General features: G+C 43.5%; 1 protein-coding gene across 1 annotated transcript; it reads left to right on the plus strand.

Annotated features, from left to right (window-relative positions):
* The first annotated feature begins 95 nt into the window (after window positions 1-95).
* On the plus strand, window positions 96-11599 carry LOC115396251 (glycoprotein endo-alpha-1,2-mannosidase-like protein). Its single transcript, XM_030102007.1, has 4 exons — window positions 96-678; window positions 1952-2061; window positions 9974-10050; window positions 10915-11599. Exons 1-4 carry the CDS (start codon window positions 168-170, stop codon window positions 11549-11551), a joined length of 1335 nt encoding a protein of 444 aa, XP_029957867.1. The 5' UTR covers window positions 96-167; the 3' UTR covers window positions 11552-11599.
* Window positions 11600-13201: the final 1602 nt, after the last annotated feature.

Genomic DNA, 13201 nt, shown 5'->3' on the forward strand with positions numbered 1-13201 from the left:
ATTGCTGCCCATCACACGGATGCATCTCGTTTTTTTCCTCATGCAGGACCATGTGGAGAACTGTTCGTGGGCTGTGAGGTGAAGTCGGTGCAGGAACGAGGAGGCAGGTTTATTTGCGCTCTCCGTCCCGTCCGCGCCGGTTGCAGCTGCTGCCGCTCAGTCCAGCCATGGCCAGGCTCCGGAGGAAGGCGTGCGTGGCTCTCTTTCTCTTCACCCTGTTTATCTTTGGGACCCTGATGGGACTGAGGACCCTGAAGCCCAGCGACGGCTTCTCGGATCTGGCTCCGGGTTTAGAACTCCTTCCGATGATCGGAGGGAAGGTGGACCGGCGCTCCGTGTCCCGGGATCCCACCCCGTCCCTGGCACAAGCCCGCCCGCCCGGCACGAACACCAAAGCAGTTTTATCCAACTCCGGCCCCGAGGGGATCATATTTTACGATGTTCACATTTTTTACTACACTTGGTACGGCAGCCCACAGATGGACGGGAAGTACATTCACTGGGACCACATCCTGGTTCCCCACTGGGACCCCAAGATCGCGTCCAGCTATCCGAGAGGGAGACACATGCCGCCCGAGGACATCGGCTCCAGCTTCTACCCCGAACTCAACCCGTACAGCTCCAGAGATCCGGACGTGCTGGAGTCCCACATGGAGCAGATCGGAGCGTCCGCAGCAGGTACCGTTCACTTCACAGACGCAGCAGTGTGTCTTGGAAAGGCAATAGAAATAGCTGACTGTAGTTCCTCGTGCTGCACAGGAATTCCGAGAGAGAAGCTGCATGCTTTTTTTTCTGAAAAGGGCAGGAAAACCTTTTTCAGCACCACAAATCTGCTGGACAGCTCCCCGCACGCTCCCCTCTCAGTGCACTTCCCACAATAAACTTCCACTCGAAGAAAACACACCAAACTAACTGACTGACACTCGGATTGTTATTTTGAGTGTATTATGTATTTAAAGTATTATTATAATAATCAACCAACTGCAATGCAACTCTTGGTGATTCATTTTTCTGTGGTCTAACAAATTATTCAAAAAGCCTGTTGCAGCCTTTACTAAAACCTGTATGCCTAAAAAAAAAAAAAAAAAAAAAAAAGACAACCAACGTCTGTTGCTGATGTCTGTGTCAAGTTACAGCCACCAGCAACCAACACATGATAGGTCCTGATATTTCTGTCCTGCAGCTCACCGGGTCATTGTACACCATAGAAAACGCTGAGGAGGCCACACAGCCCCCCTGAAACCCCATCACTTCAACAGATGGACCATGGCATGGCCAGCTCACCATGTTTAGTTAAAACAATCCAGTTAATTAGATCTTGCAACCCAGCAGCTTCTCAATAACTCCACTTGACTCTGATGACTGATTTCCTGCCACTTCCGAGAGTTCCCTTGAAGACATAGCGTAGCACTGGCCGTATTCTTAATACACAGGAGACATGGTTGGGCTTTGTAATCTAATAGTCGCCACAGCTTTGCAGCAAGCGGACATGAACCTAATGAATTAGCTCTGAGTGCATATCTGATGTGCCAGTTCCTCTTTTTTTCTGCCAGGAACTGCTGTGGCTGATATGCAGCCATTTTTCAGCCCAGCATCAGAAGACGAACAAGCAGTCTTCCTTGGAAATTTATGAGCTGTCGCACACTCAAAATGTGGAGAGAGATTGCCTCTAAAACAAGATATAATAAATATTCTGAAGACGACAAGCGCATATTCATCAACAGAAACAACTCTTCCCCGTATGGCCACATGCATTACAGTGCTGAAGTAAAGGAGACGCCGTGACAAATCACACCAGAGGCACACTAAGCGATCGGAATGAGCGGGAAAGCACTGCAGTGACGCGAAGAAAGTGGAGTGTCTTAGCATTCGTAGATGTTTTCTGTAGTGTCAGCTGGATTCTGTGGTGTAGGATAGAGAGTCATGCTCATGTGACTGTCGTTATCTCCAGGGGTTCTGGTCCTGTCCTGGTATCCTCCCGGCTTGGCTGACGACAACGGGGAACCCGCTGAGGATTTGGTGCCAGCTGTACTGGATGCTGCTTATAGACACAACCTCAAGGTAAAAAGCACTTTAGTGAATTGCGCGCACGTGTGTGTGTAGGAGAGAGAGATACCTCTAACTGAAAAGGGAAATAGTCCAAGGCTCAAAGAAGAGCAATAAACAGCTGAATTTTACCAGCACACACGTGCATGTGCCTCCGTATTTAATCCATGGTATTTTTAGGAGCAGCGAGCTGCCACTATGCTGCGCTCAGGGAGCAGCTGGGGGTCAAAGGTCTTGCTCAGGGACCCACAGTGGTGACCCGTTCACTGTGGGGTATGAATCTGCCAAATTCCACTCCCATAGCGGCCTCTCTAACCTCCAGGTCACCACTGCTACAATATTCTGTCATTCATCTCTGGCAGACCAAATATTATAAGAACAAAGTAATCAAACCATACTGCAAATGGACATCAGCAAAATAATAAACAATTCAAAATGTCATTATAAGTGTATGTAATTATGGAAATATCCAAAGAATTCATTCATTGTAATTGTAACAGATAACAAACATGTTTCACATCCCAGCAGATACACGGTCTCTTGGCAATATGAACATGGTGAAATTAATTTTATGGATTCATTTATGAAAATGTAAAGTTCATATTAACAAACCAGGCACAGCAGTAAAAGAGAGAGAGAGAGCAAACAGGGCTTGGAGCTTTACAAAAATAGAGAACAGTATTTACAAGGCTGAGAGTGGATCAGTCGCAGCACAAATTGTTGTTGCCTCCTTAATATTAACTCTTTGCGTACTGGAACTGAAGCTGTGTACATAAAAATTAGATGAAAGTTTCATTTCATTTCATTTTCATTTATTTATTTATTTGTTTGGGACAGTGCATGTTAATGAACATAAACGTAAACATGCCGGATTGTAGCCAAGAGGCTAATTTCCATCTGTAGTCCCAACGGGCTGGGGTCAGGGAATACAATGCATAAAAGAGACAAACATTTACATTAAAGTTTAACAGTTGAAACAAAAAGAAGACAAAACACATGCCACATGGAACAAGAGGAAAAAGACAAGGAACAAGACAATAGAAAATCATACAATATAAAAACAAAAAATAGCATTCACACAGTCCAAACCTTTCACTCTCATTCATGCTCACACCATCATATAGTTAAAAACTGATATTCCCTCGTATTATTTCAGGGTGACTCTCTAATGGTCACACGAGTGTTGCTGTAATAGCCATTCTTTAAGTTGTCTCTTGAAGGAGACATAGGTGGAACTTTCTCTTACTGTGACCGGTAGAACGTTCCAACTGGAGCAGCCAAACACAGTGGACCAAACACAGCACCTTGCGGTACTCCACTGAGTATTTTTTTTCATGTATTGCTTCATATTTACAGTCAAGGATAAATTCTACATTTTTGCGTACTTCTATTGACCAGAACAAAATACTTTCAAGGTCAACAGCAATGCAAGCCCCTACCTTAAAATATTAATATGATCAAATTAAACTTAATCAATAACAGTCAATCAAAGTAAACATTATCACTATAAGATGAGACTTTTTGGCATAAAGTGTTTGTTATAGTGGCTGACAGTGAAAGTAGCAGGTGGGTGTATTTATAGGCAATAAAGCTGACTAGTTGTGAAATTTTCACACCAAACTGAAACGTTGTTCTGTGTAGAAATGCCCGTTATGTTATTCTGAGTATTGTCAGAATATGAAAGATTTACTGACTTACTGAGTTTGAAGGACGGGACAGTGTTGACATGCTGAGACTTCAGACAGCAGAGGTGATCAAAAAGCTGAACCCAGGCCTGGATAGTGATCTGTACAACAGTGTACATATAAACTGTGGCGTGACCTGTTTTTTTCTTTTTTTTTTTCCTTCCTGAACTTGTCCTGCTGAAGCTGCCTCTGCTTCTCAGGGATTTGATTCTGGATGTTTCCATTTGCGGTGACATCTTCAGCATCGGAGCATGAGACACGGACAAAGAGCTTCCGCTGATGTATCGGTAGTTGAATGAACTCTGAAGCGGATCAGCAGGGCGGAGAGGTGTGGGAGGAGGGTGGGGGATGGGGGAAAGAGATAAACAAGGCATGACCAATTGCCAATTAGGCCGGAAAATGTCATGATGGAGGATATATAGCTGCTGTCCACGCTGGCTCCTGTGCGCACTGTGATAGTAGGAGATGCTTGTTAAAGTTTTACAGAGAGGAGCTTCCCTGTATTGAATGATGATTCACGCCAAACGCTCTCCAAATACCCAACGAGGCGGAGAGACAGTAAAACAACATGACGACATCCTTCGCTAAATAGCCATCACTTTTTCTTTATCAGGACGGTGACACAATGATTTCTATTTGATGTGAATTTGTCTGATGAGAGTGATGATGAGAGAAAGATGAAATTTCTAGTGTTGATCCCCAAAGAATAAAAGCTGCTCAGAGAGACTTTCTATCAATGAATTAGAAATGACACGTAAAACACAGAGCTTGTAGGACTCCTCTTGCATCATTAATAATGCACCATATGTTTAAGTTCATCAATATAGGTTTGATGGCTGAGATAAAAAAATAAAGCACTAGTATAAACTTATTTTTTTAACAAATGATTCCTGCAGCCTTCATCATGTATTACTGTCAGTGTAAGCTGACGCTTCAAAGCTGTAACAGCTGGCGTTTTAAAACTTGCTTTAGGAATCGTCTTCTTGAATAAACCTGAAACACCTTGTCTCTTGTTTAAAAAAATTAGAGGACACGTTTTATTCATTTTCATTCTTACACTTTGTGAGATCGTCTACGCTCAGGCATGTTTGGAAGTCCGTCTTCAAGCCGACAAACAACAAAAACTTCCAGACAGTGTAAAGTGTTGTCCTAAAACTGCATCCAACAAAAGTGTTTTAAAAAAATCTAATATGAACAATCTGTAATTTCTCATGAAGGAAAGGTCCATCTGATACGGTGTGTTTATGCTTCAAAGCTAATTCGCTTTTGAACAATGCTGCATTACTGTGGGTATAGATGCCATGTCCTGTTCAGTGTTGTGTTATGTTCTCACTTCTATTGAACAAATTTGGACTTGGTTGTTACTTTAAATGAGAAATTGGAGTTGACCCTTACACACCTATCCTGTTGCAGTGAAAATTCACAAACTATCATGCAGCAGACAAGTTGAAGTTTGTTTCCATATTCATTTGTAACATGAACTTCTTAGTCCTTCAAAAACACACATTAGTGGAAAAAAAAACCTTCTAAATATAAGCTCTCTTTAAAAAAGGAACACATTTCTTAACAATTGCAGCAATAATGTCAAAACAGATCCTGTCAATCAAGACATAAAAAGGCTACATTTCCTGTTTATCATATCCATAAGGGCCAGATTGGACCCTTTGGCAGGCCTGTTGTTGACGGCAGGCCTTATGTTTAACACCTCTAGTATAAACTCTCAGCCTGTAGAAGGCTCCATATGGAATTATATTTGCCTCAGCGTGCTGATGTACAGTACATTGCCTCCAGAAAATAAAGTCATCCACAGACAAACCTTGAAAAAAGTTGAAATCGCAACTCGCCGAGGTTAATTACAAAGCATTATTGTAAAACAAGCTGCTGTGATGCCAGTGTTTGTTTCCTGATGTGAAGATAAAGGTAATTTATTTTCCCTCAGCAATGTGACACATACTGGCCGCGTCCTCCTCCTCTAAGCATCTGTGATGAGAGGCAGTGGGCTCGTCGGCCCAGCTTGTCAGATTTGATATCACATTTGTTTGTTTTGCAGTTTGGCTGGAGGCAGAGAAATAATGTATCTGTGCAAGGGCGAGACAGGAATCCAGCGATTAGGCATGCAATGCTGAGCTGATGAGGTTTTACACATAATGCCGCCTGGAGAGAAGCTAATAGAGCGAATTCAATGCCGTGCCTTTCATTGTCATCCGTGATGCAGTGAGCGTGACATTTTCAAGAAAAAAAAGAGAGGAAAAGGCGTGCGCGGAAAACGGGATGTGACATGCTTTCTGCAAATCTGCTATACATCTGAGGAGAGCTCATTGTGTTTGTGATGGCAAGTGGAAGGTCACGAGAGCAGCCAAGAAAAAGCTTTAAAACAACAGTTCTGTTGTTTACATCAACAAGTTCTCAATCAGTTTCAGTTAGAAAACAAAGGTATTTTTCACAATGAAGGTTTTAATTTGAAACCTTTGAGCTTTAAGGTTTGAGTCTGAGCTTAAAAGTAGAAACTGGGATCTGCTTCCACAGAGGAACTAAGAACAGAAAGCTGTCTGTAAGCAGATCACTGAGAAATAAACGTTCTCATATGGAACTAACAGCATTCTAAGATATGAAGGAGTCAGTCTGTCAAGAGTTTTATAAGTTAAAAGAGTCATTTCCTGTTGGAAGCCATATTGTTCTTAATCGACTTGACTGTATTTCAGACTTTCCATTGTAATGTTTGTTTTAAAATAGATAAATTCAGCAAAAATGCTGAGAGGGAGAAAAAAAAAAACAACCCCTGATAAACTACAGCTCCAGTGAGACACTTTTTAATAGTTCCTGTGCTCTTTTGTACCAAAAATCTGGCAAGAAAAATGGGAGGGAAGCCCGAACGAGGAGGACAGATGGTCCCACAGGAGCGGTGGCAACGGCCAAGAACGCCTCAGATCAGTGTTCAGAAAACACACAATACAGTCTGCTTATGGTGGTCACCGGTTTATCTGAGAGACATCATGGGAGAATTGAAGTTGTTTTGAGACACCTGACCGTAAGAGAGTCGACTATTCAAAGACACGAAACCAAACAGTAAGAATAACGAACCACCAGAGTTCATGCTGGTAGCAATGTGAACTTTTATTGTTTGAAAGAGATGCAGGACATCTGTCTGAGTTTCCTGTCGCAGCTACAGGACTCCTCTTAACTGAAGAGGAGGGTGACAGCGAGGTTAGTACTCTTAATTATGTGATAAATGTGTCCTTAAGTTTTGCAGGATTCATGGCCCAATCAAGCTTTCAGAGTAAAGTCTCTCACAACTCAGTGACATTAAATTTATAAACGCAAATGAAAGAGAAAAAGTTTGTCTGATTGCATGACCTTCCTGCTCAGAGTTTCAATGTTATTCCTGTGCATCCCCTCATAGTCTGAATACAGGCTTTGGAAGTTAAAAAGTGACCTTGAATTCCCTGACGGTGCTTCATATGTGTGTGGGTGAGTGAATGTGTGTGTGTGTGTGGGCGTGTACTGCCAACTGCCCTGAGTCAGCTCTGATATGCTGAAGCTCCATAAATCAGACTGGATTTAAATAACAAAGGTACAAATTATGAATATGAGTGGATGGGTATAGACTGGGGCAGTGAGCCACTCTAGTGCTTAGATTCTCTCTTTCAAGTAAATATCTATACCTGTAATTCAGAAATTTTCAAAAGGAATTATCTGTCTTTAAATACAACATTGTTCAGCGAAAAAATCCAAAACTTGTATCCCAGAACATTGCTGTACATGCAGATAGAGGCAACAGACATGCAAACAAATCTGGTTTTACCATACAACACAGACAGGTCTGGATTTTTAAAATTCAACAAATGATAAAGGAGGAGACTGAATTTCAATCAATGTATTTATATCAGCTTTCAATATTATCGCAGTCACATATTGAGAGTCCAGGACGCCGAGCCAGTTCTGTTCTTTGCCCTGTTGGTTATACAGCTCTGTAAAGACAATGCACGCTCCCAAATTTGAATATAGGGCTTAAGATAAGAAGCGTACATTGAATTAAATATTTGGCATTGTTGCATCTTTCCCAAACTGAAATGAGGATGAATGGAAACGAGAGCGAAGCTTGTTCACGAGAGAAATAAATCCGGCATTCCACCCTGCAGGATCCCACACCGCAGCTAAAAACACACTGACCCCTCTCCTCTTCAAAAGAAAACAATGTACTTTTTTATTATTATATAAGTTGAATAGTGTTTGTGCTGCACCCACACACACACCTCGTGGCTTGTGTATTGCGAGCAGCAGAGTTGGAGAGCGCACCGCGCTGAGAACTTCACCGTACTGCTGCTGCTTGACCTCCACTTCAAGTGGAGCTTAAATAGTCCTTCTTCCCAGAAGCGGCGGTGGGAGACGGTGGAGACAAAGGGGTGAGGAGGAAGGAGGGGATAAGTGTATTAAAAGCTGGATGCAGGAGAAAAGGAGCAGAGGGGAAATGTGCATGATGGGTTCCATGACTCAGTTTGCACCCCGGGGGGGGGGCAGGAGAAGTCCCGTCTGCTAAGTAGGCCATGGAGCTACATATACACAGGGGGATTTGGCCCCTTGGTGCCCTTCTGATGGAATCAGACACACTTCCTGCTCTCCAGATGCACTGAGTTAGCTACATTTAATCTCACACACTGATGCATTATTGTAAATGCTCACTGAATTTGATCTTACATTTAAAAGAAGAATGCGCCAAAAGTTGCTGAAATCGATCCCATTGTTTAGAAAGGCCCGGGCCGTCGTCTTTGTCTTGGCTCCCATCCCTCGCTCCGTTCCTTTCTGCATGACGCGGCACTAAATTCCCCCTCCGCTCAGCATAAATCACGCTGTGGTCGTTGCAGGCTGACGCTGTCAATGTTTATGAGGTATTAAAATGCGTGGACTCTGTCTCATTTAGCTCCAAATTACCGCCGCATAATGTCACAGCGTGGAGAAAATCAAAGATGGCGAGTTTCCCGATGTCCTGCACTGTGCTGCAGTGAATGATAGACTGGCACGGCTTTCCGCCTCCTCTGTGGGGCTTCACGTCCTCCAGTACCCCACAGCGTTTCAGCACGGCTTCGCGTTTGATCCCACTTTCCTGGGCTGTTACTTCACAAGAGGCCCAGAGAGTTATGGCTTCATAAACATTGATCCCAGCCTACGATTTACTCACATGGCCGGCATCTTTCTTCCCTCCTGTCTATTTCCAAATTGGTATTATGCAAGGGGAGCGCCACTTCCACCACTGAAATGTACATTTTTGTCGCACATAAAAGCACTTAGCGCCTCGGTTAGTGGCTCAAGCGGCTCTGTTTGTCTTGTCGTCCGGACAGTTTATCTATAAACATCTGCTGCTGTGCACGAGCCTCTTCCAAACACCACTTTAATCCATTAGGACACTTACACTCAATGTCATAGCCACCGGCGGGTTCCTGCCACATTAAAAGTCCAGATTTTATTACACGCCTGCTAAAGTGTGAACCCTGTGTGTCCATCCATCCATCTTTTATACGACTTCATCCAACTCAGGATGCAAACTCCACACAGAAACGCCTCCAAGCTAAAAATGGAATTTGCATGTTCTCCCTGTGTGTGTGTGTTTGTGTGTGTTTTCTATTAAGGATAAGACAGGACTCATCCAAAATAGGTTCAGACATATCTGTGAAAACTCGTTTGATGAAATTTTACATCCATTTAGACCCTGCCGTCAATTTAAAAAGCCACTTTCCCCTCACATTGTTCCCCTTGGGTGTTCACTGCTGGGAAAGTGGTGTTTCACCACGATCATGCATATTTCAGAGTCGCTGACTTCTCCGGCTGCCCCCTTAAAATATTCAACTTAAGCGCTTTTTGTGTAAGTGTCACCTCAGGTCCCGCGTTCGTCCGCTGCTTCTGTTCATCATTTGTAAATAGATGTTTCTGACAGAGCAAAAAACTCTGTGCTGGAAAACGCCTCAGAACGCGAAGCAACATTTGGCACGCCAAGGAGGCAGAAAGGAAACACGGCTCATTATGGTCAGTGCAAGGAGTTTGAGGTAGTTTTACTGACCGAAGGTGTATGATCGTGTTGTTTTCTACAAGTTTTTTTTGTTTATTTTTTAAATAAAACATGGAATTTTGGAACCTACTAGTCTTGAGACAACGCTCGTTGAGGTTGTGTGCAAGTGTCGACTGTGACATCTTCGTAATGCGATGAAGCAAAACCAACAAGGCGTGTGTGTTTCTCCGTGTTCTTTCAGGTTGCGTTTCACATCCAGCCGTACAGAGGACGGAACGACCAGAGCGTGCACGACAACGTCAAGTACATCATTGACAGGTTTGGTTCCGGCACTGCATCACTGAGCCAGCTCAAATAGAGAGAAACAAAACATTAACATTGCATGTATAGCTGGAAAAAACAGGAGGTGCAACACTGAAATACTTTTAAGGTGCATTCTTGATTATATGAGTTCAGTTTCATCACTTAAGAATCGGTGTTTTCACTAGTATTAACGCAACCCCCCCTCTAAAAATCCACATTAAACAAGACATGCATACATTACCACACACATTTAGTAGGAACTCATTTCTGCTGCGTGATCTCCATGTGTGAAAATCGAGCAAGAACATGACAGACACTCAAGATCAAATCAATAATCGCCATTTATTTTTTTAATTAATTGTTTATGAAACTATGATTTAGCACGAATAACATCGTTTACTGTGTTAGAAATTGGGACCTGTCTAAAGGTTAGAAAACTGCTTGTTCCACACTCTCAACATCTGAACTGAAAAATGTTATATTTTGAAATGTATGTCGATGATTATGAGCTGAATATACAGAGAATGACGGATGCAGTAGGTTTCACAGTTTTCATGAAATTATATTACATAATACTTTGAGATGTCCTTATATGACTTATCTTTCATGTATGTTTACTGGATATTTCTATTCTTCACTTCCTTTAATTGGGCATTCCCAATAAACTGTACCTGGTATTCTACTACATTTCAAAGCCCTCCTATTGGCTTGTTTTATTCAAGTCTTTTGTGTTTGCATTGCTCTGAATATTTGCTTGTGTGTGTATGCATATGCAGCCATATATGTGCAGCTGTGATTAAATCCTCTAGTAAACAGGGACAGATTGTGACCAGTTGGTTGACCACTTACTTGCGGTGTTTTGTCTTTTCACCCCTGAAGGTACGGTGACCATGGAGCCTTCTACAAATACACCTCCAGCACAGGGAAGAGTCTCCCTCTATTCTACATCTATGACTCCTACCTGACTCCGCCCGAGTCTTGGTCTGAGTTTCTCGCCCCCACCGGCTCCCACAGCGTCCGCGGATCGGCCTACGACTCGGTGTTCATCGCCCTGATCGTGGAGGAGCGCCACAAGCACGACATCCTGGCCGGGGGCTTCGACGGCATGTACACGTACTTCGCCTCCAACGGCTTCTCCTTCGGCTCTTCTCACCAGAACTGGAAGGCCATCAAAGCCTTCTGCGACGGGAACAACCTGCTCTTCATCCCCAGCGTGGGCCCCGGCTACATCGACACCAGCATCAGACCGTGGAACAACCACAACACGCGCAACCGGGTGAACGGCCGGTACTACGAGACGGCCCTGCAGGCGGCGCTGAACGTGCGCCCGGAGATCGTCACCATCACGTCTTTCAACGAGTGGCACGAGGGCACGCAGATAGAGCGGGCCGTGCCCAAGAAAACCGTGACCCGCGTGTACCTGGACTACCAGCCGCACGGCGCCGATCACTACCTGGAGCTGACGCGCCGCTGGGCAGAGCAGTTCAACAAAGAGAAGGAGCAGTGGCTCATGTGAGCTTCGGACAAACCGACTTCAAAAAAGCATGCCGGGGTGGACGTGTGTGTCGTCGTGAAAGAACAGAACAGTGTGCAGGAGGAGACGCGCTTACCTACCGATCTGATGACGTGAGAGTGTGTGTCCTCACTCAGACGCAAGACTAGGACACTTGATAGGTGGGTGTGTTTCTCTCCCCAAGATCAGTCTGACGGTATTGACTGCCCGGCCTCCTGACATGCTCTGTGGGCTCGTCTCTGATCTCTGTTCTCCTGCATCCTTGCAGTGTGAGAAAATCCTTCCCGACATGTGCAGAAGCAGTGCGTTATGATATGAAGGCCTCATGTCTGTCTTTACAGCGAAATAACGGGACAGATCACTTCTATTATTCACACTTCAAACCCACAACTGCCTCCTATGAAAAGTTGCTCTTAAAGGGACAGTGTGTGAAGTTTAAGTGATGCCTCTGCTGTACATCAGAGGGCAGCGTTGAGTCACGACGTCGCAATCTGCTCCTCACCTGACTTTCACAATTTCGGCTCCTTTTTGGTCGATGGTTGAAGTGGTGCAGATCAGGTACACTGGGTAAATGATGTAGTTCTCATGTCGTCGACATCGCTGTGTAGCAGCCATTCAGACATTGTCGTCTCATGTATTCATCCAGCGACTAAATACACCTTCTTGTGGTGTAGATATGGATTGCAACACTTAAGTAAAAGCTGGAAAGTAGGTTGAATTTAGTAGATATACCAGCAGCACATGACAAAATGACCTTTAAAATGACATGAAGACTGTTGTTTTGTCTCATTCTGTTGAGTACTTGTTGATAGAGTACTAAATTATATGCACTTGATGCAGTTTCAATTCTTAGATTATTTTCAAAAAGCATTCTTCCAAATGTTTTCCTTCATTTAGATGCTGTTAGTTTCCCTGACTGAGACGTATTTTCATGAATGGCACTTGAACGTTCATTGTCAAACAAAAAGAAGTACAACTTACATTTAAAGCAACCTTCATATCTCAATCCAGTCCGCATTGCATTGAGCCCAAAATACAGCCAGAGCAGCAGTCGTGTCTTTCAGGGAAAAATACAAGAGCTGTTCTTCTCTTCTTATTGACATTATTTTGGATCACCAGCCTAGTGGATAATTTCCAGTCAGCTTGACCTTTTTCTGCGCAGTCTCTTTAAAAAGAAAGAAAAACTTCACATGGCTGACATTTCCCCTTCTTCACCGATCGCCTGCTCAGCTGGGAGGTTGATGAAAAGTCATGAAGCGGCTTCACGTATGTGTGACTGAATCGGAATCATTTTCTTGGCATTGTGCATCCTTACTTATTTCTTTAACTATAAAACAGCCTCATTCGGGAAAATGCAGTGGTTGATTTGTTTTCTACTGATCATGCAGTCTGCTGTACAAATGTGTTTCCGAAGACGATCTGTCCTCTGGTGGATGAGTGAACTGCTGAAGATGCATCCTGCAGGATATTCTGAGCAAATGTTTTAGACAAAGCAGGCAAATGGGTGATTTCATATTTCTAATAAAGATTTAATGTAGTCACAACTGATGTTGGCTTTATAAGTGTACAATCCTCATATTCACCCGAAAAGGAGATGAAGCATCTGAAAATGCAACAGTACAATGTCTTAAAATACAAACTCAATTTCAAGTT

Source organism: Salarias fasciatus, chromosome 11, assembly GCF_902148845.1.
Source record: "Salarias fasciatus chromosome 11, fSalaFa1.1, whole genome shotgun sequence".
Lineage (NCBI taxonomy): Eukaryota > Metazoa > Chordata > Actinopteri > Blenniiformes > Blenniidae > Salarias > Salarias fasciatus.